Raw genomic sequence first — 18,392 nt, forward strand, 5'->3', positions numbered from 1 at the left:
TTATATAATTATTCTTTAATGTCACAACATCATTAAATAAGAGTTCTTTCCATTGAGGTTTGATTGAGTAGACTCTGTTGTGTCATTTTCAACACTCCTAAAAGTAGAATGAGGACAAAGTGTGAAATAATATGTGAAAAGGATGAGATGCATAGAACACACTTGAGATGTGGCATGTTATTCACACACGTATTTTATATTTAATGATACCAAAGTTGAATATATGAAAACACTTTTTTAAAAAAAAAGTAATTTAAAATGTATAATTTCATTCAAATTCTGTTTAATTTAAAACCTACACTAATGTCCATTTACATATACTCTATGCTCATGGTACATTCCTAAATCCAACAGTAAAACATTAGCAATGCAAATACACTTGTTTCAGCATTAAGCATCAAATCCAAAAAATGAAAAACAAAAGAAAAATACAGTATCTATAAAATGATGAATGTCAAAATTTTGGAAAATGGCAGGAAAAATCCCTTCAACACTTTAGAGGTAAAATATTTTGAGGTACGAGTGTTCATATATTTATTGGTACAAGTCAGACTGCATATGTAAACAAACATTTCTGACAAAAACAAACAAAAAAAGAGTATATAACACTTAAGTACAAGCCGTTTAAAACCTTCATATACAAAAATGTACTGCTAAAAGAGAATAATATGTACAACTTTATAAGTCCGTGAGACCAAATAGGCACAATGTACTAGAATACTTCCATTAAAATTTGTTTGGTAGACTAGACAGTAGATCATTGGTGCATGAAATACTGTTTAATAACATTTTAAGTGAACACATTTTTAGCAAAAATGTTCCTTTTTGCAGGAGGCTTTGATTTACAACTTGTTAACCCTGCAGCTTCTCTTTAACTCAAAGAATTGAGTTAGAAACAGAGTTTCCTGCGGCCACTGAGGTTTGTGCAGTTGTACAAAGACTGACGGCAACATTCATGATTAAGAATTTCAGTAAGGCAAGATGAGAAGAGCAACTATCCTTCATCCGTGTTCTCAAGCACATACACAATGAAACAGGGAGCTTTCAGAAAGCTTTGTGTTTCAGTACAGCGTCTTAAACTGATATAGACTTTCTCGTGTCTGTAATTTCCTTCTTTAGTATTTGTCTGATGAAAAGAAATGATGCATAACAATGAAATGCGACTCAAATAATTATATACATTATATACAGCATAAACAAATGAATTTTACACTACAAGTACATGTCCAACAACTGCATTTAAAAAAAAAATGTCAAATAAATATTTATTTATTCAGTTTGTGATGGGGGACTTTGTCTGTAATAATAGATATTGTTGATATTTAGTTTCAATCCTTAATTTGTCACTACTGTACCATGGCATGTGATAATAATCTGGTATATGGAGTTATCTTTTCCTTTTGTCCCTGTCTTCGGGGTTATTCATTCATTCATTCATACAGTCATTCATCTTCTACCACTTTATCCTCCGCATGAGGGTCACCAGTACATCACAAATCACTATTAAAGTAATGTTCATGTGACTCACTATGCAGATGATACACTGGTTTATCCATCAGTTAAGCCTAATTATCTCACTCAGGTTGTCGCTGTCTCTCAAAAATGTTCAGTGCAGCTGTGAAACTCTTGTTTCTAATTCTGGTCTTGTTTTGTCGCGAAGACAAATGCATTTCAAAACACACTTTACATATGGAGCTGCGATCTGAAATATTTTGAACAAAGTAAGGGTGTCCGATGCTCCATGAGGAGGAATGTGGCTGCTTCTTTGGATTTGAATTCCCCCATCTCTGAATGGTGGCAGGCAATGGCATGATGCTGACAAATCCTGCGAGGGACAATGAAAAATGTTCAGGGATAAGAGACATTTGAAAGACATTTTGTTGGTTGAAAGTTGGTTGAAAAACAGTTGTATTCGCTTCCACTCTTACCTTTTTTTGTGACACACCACGCTTCCTAGCCTGACACCCAGCTGTGTGTGGTGCTTTTTACCCTCTGTGGAAACCCATGAGGCCCTGCTGCGGGATCGAAGTTAAAGTCCAGCGCCCCACCATCCATGAGGGTGTCGTGGAGGACGGACTCCATGTCACATTCAAACCTCTCGATGGACATGTTGTCCAGGTCACTGGGCAGCCGTTCCTGATGATGATGATGATGATGATGATGAGGATGATGACCATGTGGGTGAACTGAGTTAAGTTCCCTGTAGCCGTTGCTTCTGTTACAGTTTGCTGGGACATAATTAGTGTGTGCTGGGTGTCCACGGGGCTGCTGCATGCATGTCCTCAGGCTAGTCATTCGAGGAGGGGGTCCTGAGGGACAAGTCAATGGGATCATGTTACAACTATTCAAGTCTCGTGAGGTTGAAGGTCCCTGGTTATGAATAGCTTGTGGATTTACACAAGGCACAGGATGCGGATAATTCATCATTTTCACTCCACTGTGACTGCCCACATGACACTGCCTGATGTAAGGAGGAGGAGGAGGAAGACAATCTCCCCTTCCAACCTGAGATACCAATGTATCCCTTGAGGGCATCATGTCCCGATTGGCATCTGCATCTGAGGTGAGCAACTCCTTGAGGAGACCAACAGGACAGATGTACTGGTTCTCATAAGCCCCAAAGCCTGGCTTGGTCTCTGGTCGTGTCTGCATGGGAGCAGGGGGCAGGGAGTTCATTCCCACTTGGCCGTACATACACTTTCGGTAGTCCTGCTGTGAATGTGGGGTCAAGCTCGCTGAGCTGTAGGGGCTACTCTGAAGCATGGCAGCATTTGACGAATGTGAGGAGTCAGAGCCCAGTGGGGCTTTTTTAGAAGGCAGCAGGTCCAGGTTATCCAGCAGAGTCTCCATGACGATCTCTGAGTCATCGTGGCCCAGGGATCCAGCCACTTCAGACAAGCTAGGCAGGGTGGAGGCTTTCTTTGTCCCCGCCACCCCAGAATACATCATGTGGCCTTCGGACTCTCCCAGGTCATCCTGCTCAGAGGGGAACGGCGAATGGTGACCACTCAGTGTGCTGGCATCAGAGCTGGTACGCTTCCTAAAGGAGCTCCAGGTTTCAAAGTCCTCGTTGCTGTGGGAGTTCGGGCTGCCCAGCCAGTTACCAGAGTACTGGGAACCAGGACTAGCTCCTCCTCCCTCAACACCTTCCTGTAGCGCCACCTGGGTAGAGAAACACAAAAGAACACCAAAATCAACTCAGATTCAACAAACTGATTATACTGTATGAATATAGTGTTCATACAATATTACCTTTTTCTTTGTCGCCCTTCCTCTGCTCTTGGCAAGCTTACTGTTGTTGTCCATGGAGGCAGCTCTGCGCCGCGGTGACTTGCCGTTCTTTCCTCCTTCTGGATTCAGCATCCACCAGGAGCTTTTCCCTGTTCCTTCATTCTGTATGCGCACAAATCGGCTGTGCAGCGACAGGTTGTGTCTGATGGAGTTCTAAATGAGAAAAGAGTTCGGTCAATTGTAAGATTGTCTCTAGAGGTATTCAGAGAAAACCACTTTCGTTTTTCTAAAGATTGCTTTCTGTGGTAAATGCAAACCACCAAAAACTTGGTCACTGCTTACCTCATGAAAGACCAGACAAAGTGACTTAATTTAATGTCTGCAGACATCTATATCCACTGCTTTTTATTAGGCATTTTGAAATAATTATTTTGCTCCCTCTTCTCATCATCAAGGCACCAAAAATGTTCAATCTGGCACAACAGAGCAGGGGATGGATCACTTGTTTTATCCTAAATAAATATTTGGAACGCTCACAGGGCAGATGTCGGAGCAAATGGAGAACATTACTGATTATGAATATGATGTCATCCAGCCTGTTTGTGAGCTAGACATGTCATTTGGTTACTTTTTTTAAAGGTATTTTGTCCAGACAGGAATAAAAGACTGATGACAAACCTGCCAAATATGTATGTATGTATATATATATATATATATATATATATATATATATATATGTGGGATAACAAACAAAATCTACTGTTTTTGCATGTCTGAGCATCTTCTTTTATCACATCACCATTACATGGCTTTCTGTTTATCCTACGACTGTGGGTTTCACCGAAGTATTTTAAGTCAAAATTGTTTGGCTATAGCTCTCATTGGTCACTCCCCACAGGGTGCAATATTCATGTGTTTCCTGTGATTTCCACCAGAGTTTTATCTGCACAGCACTATCCCACCCTTCCCCCCGCACTAACACTCCTCCTGCAAACCAGAAATCGCAGACACAACAAGAAAAGATGGAGACGAGTAAGAGCAAAAAAAAAAAAAAGATCTGAATCATCACAGCTGTAGGAAAATCCAATCATGTCTGTGTTTTGTCTCAGACCAAGGGTTCTTGTTATACAACTGCGCTACTGAAAGGGCTGATTCAAACTGCATTTCTTTGGGTTTTACCCAACTGGCTCCCTTTTTTTGCGTGTGGTCACATTCGTCCTCACGCGACCACGTATACACCTAAAGCCCTGTTCATATTTTCTCTCTAATGCTATGTTATGAACCATAAAAAGGACGCAGAGGCGACTCCTGCGGTACTTCTCTTTAGGAAGAAAAACAGCGACGGTTGAGAAACAGCGAGACCTTCACACAGGACACAGATGCATTGTGCCACTAGGTCTCTCTGGACAAACTCTTCCTCAAATGCTACCCAACGCTGTGCTGGATGGCGACGGCGGGCACGTCAAAAAACCAAAGAGCAGCAAAAGATGAGCTAGCAGGGAATTTCCCCTCAATACCCATGTGAACCCAAAAGCAGCTCCTTGCAGTTAGTAAAGCCAGATGTCCCCAACCACAGGATTCAACAGGGATGTACAAAGCATGGAGATGCAGACACTAACATTGAAAATAACAGACACATTGTCTGACTGTCTCGACAGTGCTGCTCTTTGTTTGGGGGTTTCAGTGTTTATTAAGCAGGATAATTAGGCTCGCATTCAGTCATGTACATTTTTATTTATGACTGTTATTACTATTGTGTAACATAAACCATTTGTATAGGGACTTTTTATAATTGAGGATGTTTCTCAGGGAACTGCACAAGTAAGACGGGGGACTTTATATCGCTATAGAAACGGAACAGACTTATTCTTTGGGACAACTGTCGGCATATGAATGCGCTGGACCACAAAAAAAGTTCAAGCCCAAGCTATACATCAGGAGCAGCTTTCTGGAGCCTAATACTATAGCGACAAGCTGTGCATGAATGAGGTTATAGAGTTCGAAATGAGAATGGGGGCGGTGGGGGGTGGCAGAGAGAGATGTTTTTGCCGGTGGAGCTGGGGTCAATGAGTTCACTGTGTGTGCTGAACACGAGCTCCTCAGCCGGCGCTGACAGAGACATGCAAACAGGCTGGATGGAGCAGGAGCAGAGGAAGCGGGAGAAGCAGAGCCACTCCAAGTGGCTGCGTAGTGATACGCACAAAAGGCCATGCAATACTCTGGCTTGTTTTTCCATTTACTACGTGACCCTTTCTCCGCCTTTACTCACTTTTCACATGAGCTCAATCCGTAAGCGAAGGCAGGAAGTGAGTCATTAGTGGAGTACCTGTGATCTGAGCAGGGTGCTGCACAGACTGAGTAAACTAACTTTTTTTTTTTATTCAACTAACCAAATGACATGTCTGGCTCATATGCTGGTAATATGCAAATATATACAGCCTCTGATCAGTGCCTACAATAGATCCTGGACTGGATGACTGGGCACCAGGAAGAGGCATTCTCTCCTTGGCCTGGGATAATCCTAGTTTGAGACAGACCTCACCTCAACCCAAAGAGAACAAAAGACATCTCCTGCCTCTTAATTCAAGAAGTGCCCCATTCACACGTTACTACGCTGAAAGCCTGACCCAAGGTGCCCTGTATGTTTCATTGTTGCTAAACCTCTCTTTAAAAATATATTGTCACGGGCCTTTACTTTTAATCATCTTTGAACTAGTAAAATATGTGCACCTGTAGCTGCGTGACAGCTCATCTGAATGTGGGCCATTAAGAAATCTACGTGATCCTCACTGACCTCTTTTAGTAACCAGGGGAGTTCCCATGCCCGGATTACGGAGGAAGGTGACATAAATGTTTAAGAGCAGCTAGAGGAGTCATTTAACACAAGCTTGCACTAAAGTCTAAGATGCAGTGCTTCCAGTTTATGTCAGTGTAAAACCATTCTAATAATAAGCAGCTTTGCCTTTGCTCTTTGCTGCTCTTGAGGACAAAATATCTTGCTTGTTGTTAGTGTTGATAATTTGATTCTGACTTTTTTTTTTTTTTTTAAACTTAATCCCAAAAAAAGGATCTCTGTATGTGATCAACTATATGTTGTTGTTCATTGGTGAATATCTATGTGTGTAAATTTATATGTATATCCTGAAAAGATGTTTAATATATTGTACAGTATTAAATATTAACTTTAATCTGCCTCAACGATACCAGTTTTAATGTTATGGGTGTATATTGCTCTAGTTTAAAGCTTTCTAGTGACAGTATCTATTGTATTTAGGAACACTCAGTGTGTTCCTAAATACTGGGCTGCTCAACTACATGGTTGCACGCAGAAGGCCTGCGTTAGATTACGGGGAATCATCCACCACCTCACAGGATCCGTGTGCTCATCGTGCACCCAGTGATCTCTTCATCATCTGTCACTAGTACCATCAGATAAACTGCTGCAGCGTGCATCGACTCCTCCCACTGAACTTCAAAACAATCAAATTGACACAGCTGCTGTTTCTTGTGTAGCGAAGCATGAGGCTCACACTAACGGTCGCAGGATAAGTAAACAAACAAGGCCCAGTTGCAAAGACAGGTGCAGCCACAGGGAAAGTGGCCTCACTTGCAATTGGTCCAAACAATTAGACACCGAGCAGCAGACAAAACCACAGACAGGACAGAGGATCTCCCAGGAGGCTGACTGCTGGAGAACAGCTGCTTCTCAAATCAGTAACTCAGTTTTATATCAATGATGTTTAGCTCGTGATGAAAACAACATTTTAAGGTTGAGTTTACTGCATGCGGGTACAGTTAGGATGAAGAAAATACATTAAACTGAGTTTAAGTCACATTTTAAAGAGGATTTAAAAGTAAAAGTTGAAATGCTGAGCTATAAAACTCCCACACATATGATACATATCAATGTAAAACTGTGGCTGCAAAATCCCCTAATGGTCAAATAATGATCAAATGTATTACTCATCAGCTCAAAAATGAATTTTATTTAAGAATAAGAGCATGCTATTACACACGCTGAGAGAAACATGTGTGTCGTAGTCATTGGCATCTGTTTGTCCGTCTGTCCTTCTGTCGCAGCAATAGCTCTGGGTGTTTCAATCCAATTTAAACTAAACCTGATGCAGCAAGATGGTAGGGGGTGGGGTCAGGGCCTGCACTGTCACAGCATGGGATTAGATTTTTCATATTATGATAATATATGGGAAAGAACTTGAATAGTTTTCATACCAATACAATTTAAATGGTTTTAAATAATGAGTTACACAGGGACAGAAATCACAGGTTACCTCATGATACGATACGTGATACATGGTCCACAATACAACAATTGTGCAGGACATGTAAATGATCCAGGGCTCAGTATAGTCTCAGTATAAGTTATACATTCTTGCATCTTTGATTCTGCATTGAATTACGGTTACAGGCAAATGTCTTCACCAGTTTATTGACTATAATGTCTTTGGCTGCAGGTGTGACTTAAACTTTTTTTTTTACCATTAGTAATATTAGTTTGTTCACTGCTGCATTGCAATTATTTACATGTGTATAACAAAATGTGATTAGGAAGCAAATGAGGCCACAGGGTAGTAGCTTCTGTGTCATCACAGCTGGAAAGAACATGACTGCTACCACGACTTAGCAGTCAGGTAAATGAAAGAGACAGTGCACAGTACTTGCAGAGATTACAGTAAAAGGACAAGCCACTTCCTGACACTGTCTTCCTGTGCAAAAGCCCCACCCCCTTGCATTCGCCTCTGACCCAGAAGTGCAAGCTACAGGGTTACATGGTTGGTAAAAAAAAGAAGAAGTAGAAGGACCCTGCGATTCAGTGTGGACAGACCATGTGTCCTCTCCATGGCTCCAGGGACAATGCAGGCTACTTCATTAACACTGAGCATCAAACTGAGTGACCTACTTCTCCAGTGGCTTCAAAGTGGGAGCATGAAAGGGCCCTGCAGAGCTTTGTGTTGACAGTTCAACCATAACTAAACAATGAGGGGACAAATGAGTATGATAGACAAAGACATACTGTATATTCTCACGAAATGTAGCGCTATTTATAAAAAACGTACACAAAGAGTGTAAAAATCCCCCCCCCCCAAAAAAAAAAAACCAAACTTTGTCGTCCTTATCTTTAAAGTGAAACACATTCTTTGCACACTTTACAGGGTGAAAAGGCCAACTTGTTTTTATAGGATTGGACACTAATCTTAGTCACTTCTGACCCCTTGTCTCTTTATTCCCTTCTTCTTAGCACTACATTTCTCCTCACCCTTATCTTTCAAACTTTGAATAGTGGGTCTGAGGCCGATTCCTTTTTGTGGACATAATATACAGGGCGATTATTATCCTGCACAGGAGGACAATGTAGACACCCACATGCCGCAGATTCCACAGACTCACACACATGTGTAGACAGCAGACTGTATACACAGACCTCAGCCCACTGCCTACCAGTCAGCTGACTGGTCCCCTGCTTCCCTCAGGCCACGGCCGCTCCACTTTGAAAGCCCCTGCCCCAAGCCTCCCTTTCTTTATGGAGTTACTTAAGGCATTCAGTGGGCCTCTTAAGTTCAGGGCAGGCCTCCCTTTTTAACCTTGTGATCCCGTGACAAATAGCTGACAGTTATTCAGGCTTTTCTTTTCTTCTTGCCTCCTTCAGTAGCTGTTGTCTTTTTCTACGCCACAAATTGAGTTTGCAAACAAATGATTAAAAAGTTAATTTAATATTATTATGTTTAGCAAATTTAAGAGAAAAAAGTCAAATGATTATAAAACACAATTCATCATTCATGGTCTACATTGAATAAGGAATTATGGGCATGAATATGCTATGATTCTTTTCTACTCATTACATTACATTACAAAATGTTTAATCAATATTGCATTGGTTAAAACGTTTCTATTCCACTGGCAAAGTATTTAGTTTGTGAATTGCATCGGTATTTGCAATACAAGATGTTCCTTGAATGCATCTTGACGTGAGCCGCTGTGAACCGCAGTTTGTTGTCACGTTTCCTTCTGACAAAATGATGTTTGATCATGTAGGTTCAGTTCCTGGGAGTACTAAAAGCACACTTTGCAACATGCAAACAACATATATATATGATAAGCGTATAAATTAAATAAGGAACAACAAACAATGATCATACAAAAGTGGAAGTTAGCTTGAAGAAAGCAAACCACTGCTGTACCACCAGTGGTACGCAAGCTTCCTATGGTGGTACACGTACCACAGTTTGAGAACCATGGATCTACAGAGTACACTGCAGCAACGACAGCTTCCCGTCCAAATTACCAGGCAAATGTAGTAGTAGCAGTATTGTGAGGGGAACAGACATGTTATTTCTTTTAGATCACTTTATCTATTGACTATCAGGATGTAAAGTATATTTCTCTATCCTTCATTTTTGTGAAAGGCGCTTTATAAATCTAAGTTATTATGATTATTATTATTAGGGCTGCAATTTAATATTTTGATCATTGATACATTTTTTTTTTAGATTTTTCAGCTTCTAAAATGTGAAAATTTTCTCAATTCTTTGCTCCATGTAACAAAGAAACCATTAAAGCTGAGTAATTTTGGTTTGTGGACAAAACATGTTAAGGTTTGGAAAACTCAACTTTTTCTTTTCATTAACATTTTATGGACCAAACAACTAATTGATGAATCGCGAAAATAATTGATTGACAAATGAAAATGATTGTTAGTTGCAGCCCTAATTTACATACTTTATTAAAGTTAAACTAAAGCCATATATCTACAAACATGATTTACATGAGATTATCATGAAGTATACACACAGTCTGTGGTGCCGAACAGTTTGCATTTCATTAACTTTGCAACTCCACTAGTTGCCACTTTCATCAGTTTTCATTTGACCCATGGGATGATGTTCATACAGTAAGCTTTTCCACTGAACAGCTCAGCTCATCCTGAATAAAGGCCCTCAGTGTTGTCTGTGACAAATGTCCACAGTAGGAACCGTGATGATGCCACATACCCAAACTGCCTTCAAAACCGAGGGCTTTTACACTTCAACACGTACAACAAACAGCAGTCAAACTCTCAAATGACATCAAAACCTCTCTGTCAGTTAAACCCAGCGGCGCTACTTCCTGTTACATTATCTAAGGTCACAGTTCACTGAGGAAAAACAGTGGCAGTACCAGCCTTTTTCAGTACATTGTGTGCTATAAACTACCACTCATACCCATCAATGCCCCAGGGGAACCTTTTGGGGCCCTCTCTTGTGGCAAATGCATTGTGCACACAAAACCTAGTCTATGCAAGTTTTGGAGGGAAAACAAAAATCCCCGTGACATGAGAGAGACAGGAAGCCGAAGCGGCACCAGCATCATCCCTGCCCTACACCCACCTTCATTTTCTAGGTGGAGCTGTATTATCACTGCAGTTCAGACTCAATGCCCTCCACCCACCATGAGGTCTCTGGCTTATCTCTGTCTGTCTCAACAATCAGAGCTCACGCTCACATGCATGCGGATTCTAAAGTCAATACAAAGGCCTGAAAATGACACACAACATAATACAGCGGGCTGGTGATTTCTTTCACCACGTGGTGGGGAAACAAAAAGACGTGCATGTAGAATTTGATGCACAAACATGGCCCATAAATGGTGCCTCTCCATCAGTGCCTTCTCTTTTTCCAGCCGTGACCCTCGTGTTTTGCAGGGCGGGGATGTTAACACATGGCACTGTTTTCCATCCACTCGCCAGGAAATGCATCATAGTTCATTGTGGGGGGACTGTCGTGTGTTTTTTTAACAGGAAAGTGTAAAAATAACTATTAGCCGGTGGTTCCAAGGCGAGGCGAGCGTGCCAGAAGTTAGGAATGCAGAGGTTGAACTACAGATGTGTTGATTTAATATTAAAGATAAACAAGCGAGAGCTGCTTATTTTTGTTTTGACAAAAAAAAGGTGGTCAGGTAGATTCCCACTATGGTGTCAATTTTATTAGCAGTAAATCAGGAGTAAGATTGGCAAGTAAGAGGTTAAGCTGTTTGTTTACGGTGTTTAAAATAAGGTCAACATATGATCTGCCGTCAACAAAGAGGGCCTCTGATGTGATTGATGAACAGAGAAGAAAGAAGTTAGTATGTATGGAATATGCGTGTTATCCACAGAGCTGCAGGGATTGGTCCTTTAATTTACAGACCTTGTGTTTCATACATTTGGCCCTGACAACTGAAATGTCTGCAATCCTCAAACACAAACACAAACACCTTCAGCAAAAAGGCCCGAGAGAGGGAACAAAGGGAAGCGATAGGATACACAGCAGCAATCCCTTTCTCCAAGCTGTAGCATCCGCTGAGGAAACTCTAGAAGACAGGAACACAAAGATATGAGCACAGAGCTCAGGAATGGAGGATGTTTGACGTTGTTCCCAGCATCCCCTTCTCCAAGCCCCTTCCCCTCCAACACACTCCCCAGCACTGATTGAGCTGTTTGTGTCACCTCCTGTTATTGTCGGGTTATCTCGGAACAGTTTACGCCACTCTACCTCGTTGCATGCAAAAATCAGTCTGTTTTCACCAGCCACTGCCTGTAGCCTCTTTTCCACTAAAATTAGCTCACTTGGGATTTATTTTAACATGGGGAAAAGGCAATTAACACCATTCTTATTGCCAGTGGCTGGTCTGGTCTGGTCTGATCTGGTCTGGGTGAAAAAACACCCCTGAGTCACCCGTGTGTGAAATGTGACGTCAAGAAAACGCCGGAAACAGAACCAGTCAGTGGAAGAAAACAACAACACATTGGAGCCACAGCGTTACAGCAATTACTATTTTGAATCTTTTTACGTCAGTTTCTGGTTCAAGCTCAACAGGGAGCGATGAAAGACTAAAGATCATGATTACATTTTTTATAAAATCAAGACACAAGTTGGAAAAAAGTACATTTCACTAAAAACATTCAAAGCTAATAGCTATGCTAACAGAGTTTCCAAACCCTGGTCCTCAGGGACCCCTGTCCTGCATGTTTTAGATGTTTCCCTGCTTCAACACACCTGATTCAAAAGTGTCAGGCTTTTGATGTCCAGCTGACTATATGAATCACATGTTTTGATGCAGGGGAACAATTCTGGGAAACATCGGTGTCGAGGGTAGTTGGAACACAACTGGACACTTTTCCATTATACAGTTCTAGCACTACTCGGCTCTACTTGGTTTTTGATTTTGCCGTCTTATGCGCGACACACACAAACTAGAGATGAGCAAAATGGTTATTTTTGGTGTAACTGAATCATTAGAATCAGTGAATTCGTTCAGTACTTCCTGCATGACCACTGAACTGAAATACAGCTGAACGGGTCGTGATTGGGCTCACCATCGCAGGTTTTTAATAGTGCTGTCGCTAAATACACCAGACTCCTCTGTTAAATGTTGAGATTTTAGACTAGATTTTATTTCCTTGCTAAATGTTGTTTCCAGGATTTCTTTAAGTCTTTTTAACTGATCTACAGATTGTTGAGTTTGATTGTTGAGTCGGACGTCGCGCTCATGACTCTTCCAGTTGCCGACAGTCTGTTGACGTCATATTTTAGTATCAGCTCAGCTCGCTTGGAGCAGGTATTAAAAAAAGCACAAGGTACCAAGTTCTATATCTCTGACGGAAAAGCAAAAAAATAAGGATGTTCAAACTGTGTAGTGGAAAAAAGCCCTAAGGTCTTGCATTCCAACTACTGCTGACTGGAGCCAAAGCCAATAAAAACCTGCATGCATTGTCATTTCAATGCACCCGGGAGTGAATGCCGAATAAACACATTCCCACTGTTAAAAAAAACATTTTTTTTCGTGGGAATGGGTTTCAAGAAGATGTTGCAACAGAATTTTAAAATAAATGTAGGAAAAGGAGAGAGAAAAAAAGGTTTAGCTGAGCCATAAATCATAATACAGGCTATGATCAAACTTTCAGATTTGTGTGTGTGTGTGTGTGTGTGTGCGTGTGGGGTGATTAAACAATGGAAACTATATTTGATTGAGGTTCACGGAGGCATTTCCTGGCATAGCTTCAAAATGACGTCTCACAAGGATGCAGGGGTTACAGGAAGGGCTCCATGCTCAGGTATGCATATCATTTAGTTTAGTGTGCAACTTCTAATTAACATCTGTGTCTCTCTCCGTCTGCTGCTGTCCGCACTTAATAACTGTCCTTCATGACTAACCTGGACGTTACGCTTCAATGCTTCTCCAACGTGTCCCTCATACTAAACATTTCCAAGACATTCCTGCAGGTTTTCAAAGTGGGACTGTACAAAGATTTTCCATGACTGTGGAAATGCTGAATAGACTATGAGTCAGTGTGTGTCGTGTTAATACTTTAAAGGTGCAGTCCGCAACAAGTTGCCGAACATGCAAACGCCACGCAGAAAGGTCAAAACGGGACTCGAATCAGTGACCCTCTCGTTGTGAGGCAGCAACGCTAGCCACTGCATAATTATTTGTGCCTCTGTATTTGCCAGATAAGGTTCTTATTCTTTTTTCCCAGTTAAACAAATGTTAAATAAATTAAAAATAATCCAAAATAATTTTTTGTAGAAGACTGTTTGAACACTTATTCTCAGGCCAATGTAGGGGATGTTCATGTATTCACACGCACCGAGTGGCGCCCTGCTGCTTCAGAGCTGTAGGTTTCCTCACTGACATAGCAAAGAGGCGGGTGCTGCCACCGACAGAGGAAACCACTCCACAACTTCAAAGCTTACTGACGTGCCAGAGTTCAGTGATTTAACGGTAACCACTGAACGTTTCTCATGGTTCAACTTTCAACTTTATTTTAGAAGAGAGAGAGAGAGAGAAAAAAATACCCTTCCTGCCTGAGAGCGGAGACAAAGGAGTTATGTTAATGACGTGTGGAAATAAGGTAGTTGCAGATCGATGACTAAAACAAGGTGTTATACTATCACTGTTACAAGAAAGAGGTTCATTTAAGTAGTGTCACATTTTTATAAATCTTTCTGCATAAGCACAATGAGAGGACAATATAGGACGCAGAAAAAGAAAAAAGAAAAGTGTTTTAATATAATTATTTTAAGATTCTTCAACATACGCAGCCTTCTGTGTGCACTTAAAATATATTTAATAAGATATTTGATAAGATCATAAACGATGAATGAATGAATAATAAGTCATAAGGAAAGATGCAGCCACCATCACAAGCACTTTATGCTGGCGAGTTGGAGGAGGATGTTCACTCATGGGAAATATTGACGTTTTTCTTCATTCACGCTCAACATGACAATAGAAATTCACCACGATGAACTTATTGTAAGTGATAAGCGATAATATCGTATATTGTCCCATCACTAGTTGTGGGGCTCCTCAGATTCCCGTTACCCAGAGCCCCCAAAATTCCTTGAAGCACCCCTGTTCAGACTACATCAAAATTACATTGTGGTGACCCCTGTGGTCGTATCATGTGGAAGTGTCTCTTTCTTATGATGTCATCCTGCAGGTGTATATACAAGTACCTGCTATAGTGGCTGCTTTTCTCGTAAAAAGGATGGCGTGCCGGGTAAGTTTGACTGCACCTGGACCAAGTGTGCTGAGGTTTTTCTGCTTTTACATTTACAGACACATTCTTCACTTGTGCACACATCTACGCCACTGACTTTACACTTGGTCGAATTGATTTGGCTCGAATTAAAAATATTATTTGAGACGGTGTCGTCTCCCTTCTTTGTCGTGACCCTTTGAGCCGGGTCACGACAACCCGACACTTGTGGATCAGTTGTGGAGCGGGTCGTCTTTCAACCAGAAGGTTGTGGCTTCAATCCCTGCGCCTGACACTTCACCCCAAGCTGCTCCTGATGGCTGTGCCGACAGCGTGAGAATGGGTATGATATATATGCGTGACAGGGGAAAAAAGTGCTGCACATAGTTGTGCTGTATGCAAAATATGCAAAATATGCAGTGTAGAGAAGCTTTGAGTGGTCATCGAGAGGAGAAAAATGCTATATATCCTTTAGAACTATCTGGATAATGAATAACAACCCACATTATAGACTCACTGGCCACTTTCTTGGGTACACACGATAGTTAAAGAGTGTTCTGCTGCTGTAGCCCACCTGCCTTAAGGTTAAGGGAGATGGACTTCTGCATCCCTTGGTTGTAAAGAGGGTCTAGGTTTTTTTTTTCTATTAACCCTTTTTCTTCTAATCTAAACTATTCAGTCTTGTACATAAATGGCAAATTTAAGAGATATTTTGGTTTTAAACATTTTAGTTTCAAAACCACTCACTAGGTTTCAGTACCTTTTAATGTTACACCCATCTTTAAACTGCTCCTTTTTCCAAAATAAAAGGCAATAGATTCTGCATGACTTTGTTGCTTTTGTGAAGATAAGCAAATCATTTCAAAAACAAAACTCTTCTCTACTGGGCCAGATATTAATGCTGGCTGGCCAGTTTTGGCTCATGAGCCCAATGTTCAAAGATTTCAAGCCAGTCTGTCCTCCTGCCTCTCCTAATATTGTCCACTGAACTGCAGAGAAGTATGGATATGATCTCTTTTTGGAACAATTGCTGTAAATATGAATATGATTCATTATTTCAAAATAAACTATTTTCCCGCTTCGAAAATCCCTACCCAGAACACCTGAATGGATACTTTGGCAGTGTGCGCGCTCACGTGCGTGCAGGTACATTTACTCACTCACCTTCCAACCAGCGGAGCTGTTGTTGTCTCCTTTATCCTTAAAGTACGGCACACTCGTCACCATCCAGTCGTAAATCTGGGACAGTGTCAGCCTCTTCTCGGGGGAACTGTCTATCGCCTTGGTGATCAGGTCTGCGTACGACATGTTTCCCCAGGCGTTGCGGCGGGACGAGCTGTGGCCGCTCTTCCTCTGCGCGGTGCCGCTCAAAGGTGCGACGCCGGGCGGAGGAGGCACCTGTTGCTGCGGCTGCAGCTGTGGAACTGTCGGGGTCTGCTGGTGGTGGTGTTGGTGGTGTTGGTGGTGATGTAGCTGCACGGGCTTCTGCTCTTCATACTCCTCATAGTCCTCCTCTAACAAGCCCAGGTTACTGATGAAGTCACTGTTTCCTCCCGGCTCCTGCTGCACCGAGGGCGCCGGGGAGGATGTATTGGAGCCGGCCGGGTCGAGGAGCTCCGGCCGTTGCAGTGGCCAAGTGCATGACCGAGGGCGAGAAAGAGGCTCAAAGTCTGGGTCTATGTCGACCTGCTGTGTCTGCGGTAGCGGCGGAACCTCAGCCATGTCAGGGTCACAACTGTCACACACACGCTCACATACAAACATATAAGTCAGATAAGAGAAGGAAAAAAAAAAAAGTCACACAGGTAAAAACATAAGAGTTATTAAAATGTTGCATTCACGTCTGTTATTTTTCAAAGGGAAAGAATCGCTCCGTTCAAGGTCTTTAGAGAAATTCACTCCATCACGCAGTCACTGAAAGTGCGACTCAATGACTGTGTGTGTATGTGTACATGTAGTAGGCTACAAAGTCTGGTGCTGCCTTCATGGCCCACCCACAGCCTCCGTACACATTATCATGACGCGTTCAAGTGCTCCACAGTTAAAAATCACGCCTAAGACAGTGTTTGGATTCACAGAAGCATCAACAATTCACTGATCCGGATATACAACAGAAACATATTTTTGGTGCTGTTTTTAAATATAGTTTCATCATTATAGTCTGCTAAGAAGTGTTTTCTTCGCTAGTGGAAAAATAAATCACATTTTAAGATGTTTTTATGTCTTAAAGTCTGAAGAAAATGTGACTGTGGACATAATTTTGATAATGATTTGATTTGTGATTAAGTCAGAATATTGCTTGGTAACTACTTTCTGTTTTTTTTATGTATCCTTACAATTTTCAATTGATTTTATAACATTATTTTCTTCCATATCTGTTGCAGTCTTTGTCAATATGGTAGCCTTTAAGCCTGATTTACACCAGTGGTTATTAATTTAGTGATGGTGTGTCTTTTTTTGGTCTTATGATCTTATTCAGTCATAGCAATCACACAATTACTAAGCATTTAGGACTTAAATGCACCATGAATAACCTTCAGTAGCTGCAGGCAACTGGACTTGCTTGAATTAGATATTGTTTTACATTCAATTTTCAGTAATGGCAGTCTCTATTCTTTACTAACATTGATAAGAATATACAGTATATGAACACATACTTTGTTTTTATTATATATACACTGTATATGTGTTTTAAATACTTTAATCAGACATATATGTCCAATGTTCACAGCATCCATTTTGCATGAAACTGTAGGTAAACACGTGTTACTCATCATTTTAATTTAAGCTCATTCAAATAGATACTTCATCAATGTAATACCAACACCTGTGTTCACCTATCTGATTTCAAGATGGCTGCTGATGAGACCCGTACAACTAAACCTTTACTGACCCTGACACATCACTAACCTGACACTAGTGCCACCTAGTGGTCATTTTTCCATGAAGGAAAGCTGAGCACAGTGTCTTTCTACACAAACACTTTTTTTTTTCTTTTTTTTTAAACTACATTCTGAATAACACACACTCATACAAGTGAGGAAGTGTAGCCAACATCTTATCATGCCAACACCGACTGTGTTTAAGGAAAAGTGAACAAAATGTGGAAATGGGGCACTTTAAAAAAAAGACAAGCTCTCCATTTCCACACTTTCTAAGACAATGGATTAGCAGGGGTGTTTTTAGACTAGAAGAGTCTATGTGGGACATTGTTAACATGTTTTTAACTCTTAAAAAACACTTCCCTTGTTAAGGTTATAAGGTTCGAGGTGTGATTATGCTGTTACTGTAACCCTGATTTGGCGTCCTTGATGCTGCATATATAAGTTTCACTTTTTTCCCCTGGGACTTCCAGGAAAAACACCATTAATCATGATCACAGTTGTTGTATGACCTATGACACTAACATAATACAAAAATATTTTGATCAAACCTCAGTCTGTTGTTTTTGTTTGTAACCGAGTCTGCAAAAAAACTAAATATGCATGTTTAGCAATAAAACTACTACAGTGACAAAACAGTGCTGACTACCTTTTTGATAAATGTGGTACACCACATGCTGAGAAAGTCTCATTATGAAACTGTATCACCAGTATAGTGACACATTCCAGCCAGGTAAACTCCCTGCATTAGCACTAGACTACAG

General features: G+C 41.1%; 1 protein-coding gene across 1 annotated transcript; it reads right to left on the minus strand.

Annotated features, from left to right (window-relative positions):
* Window positions 1–188: 188 nt before the first annotated feature.
* Window positions 189–18,307, minus strand: LOC131458541 (forkhead box protein O1-A-like). The gene is made up of 4 exons (XM_058627711.1): window positions 15,911–18,307; window positions 3,253–3,444; window positions 1,929–3,162; window positions 189–1,825 (listed from the first exon to the last, which is right to left on the minus strand). Exons 1-3 carry the CDS (start codon window positions 16,508–16,510, stop codon window positions 1,954–1,956), a joined length of 2,001 nt encoding a protein of 666 aa, XP_058483694.1. The 5' UTR covers window positions 16,511–18,307; the 3' UTR covers window positions 189–1,825; window positions 1,929–1,953.
* Between the last annotated feature and the right edge of the window lie 85 nt (window positions 18,308–18,392).

This window comes from Solea solea, chromosome 4 (genome assembly GCF_958295425.1).
Source record: "Solea solea chromosome 4, fSolSol10.1, whole genome shotgun sequence".
In the NCBI taxonomy this organism is placed as follows: Eukaryota; Metazoa; Chordata; class Actinopteri; order Pleuronectiformes; family Soleidae; genus Solea; species Solea solea.

Excerpts from the sequence above, each read along its gene's own strand:
- LOC131458541 (XM_058627711.1), bottom strand. The coding sequence starts at position 16,510 with ATGTTTGTATGTGAGCGTGTGTGTGACAGTTGTGACCCTGACATGGCT. Across the intron at positions 3,445-15,910 it reads ACAGCTCCGCTGGTTGGAAG|AACTCCATCAGACACAACCT; the intron begins GTGAGTGAGTAA and ends TTTCTCATTTAG. Across the intron at positions 3,163-3,252 it reads GAAGGGCGACAAAGAAAAAG|GTGGCGCTACAGGAAGGTGT; the intron begins GTAATATTGTAT and ends TTCTCTACCCAG.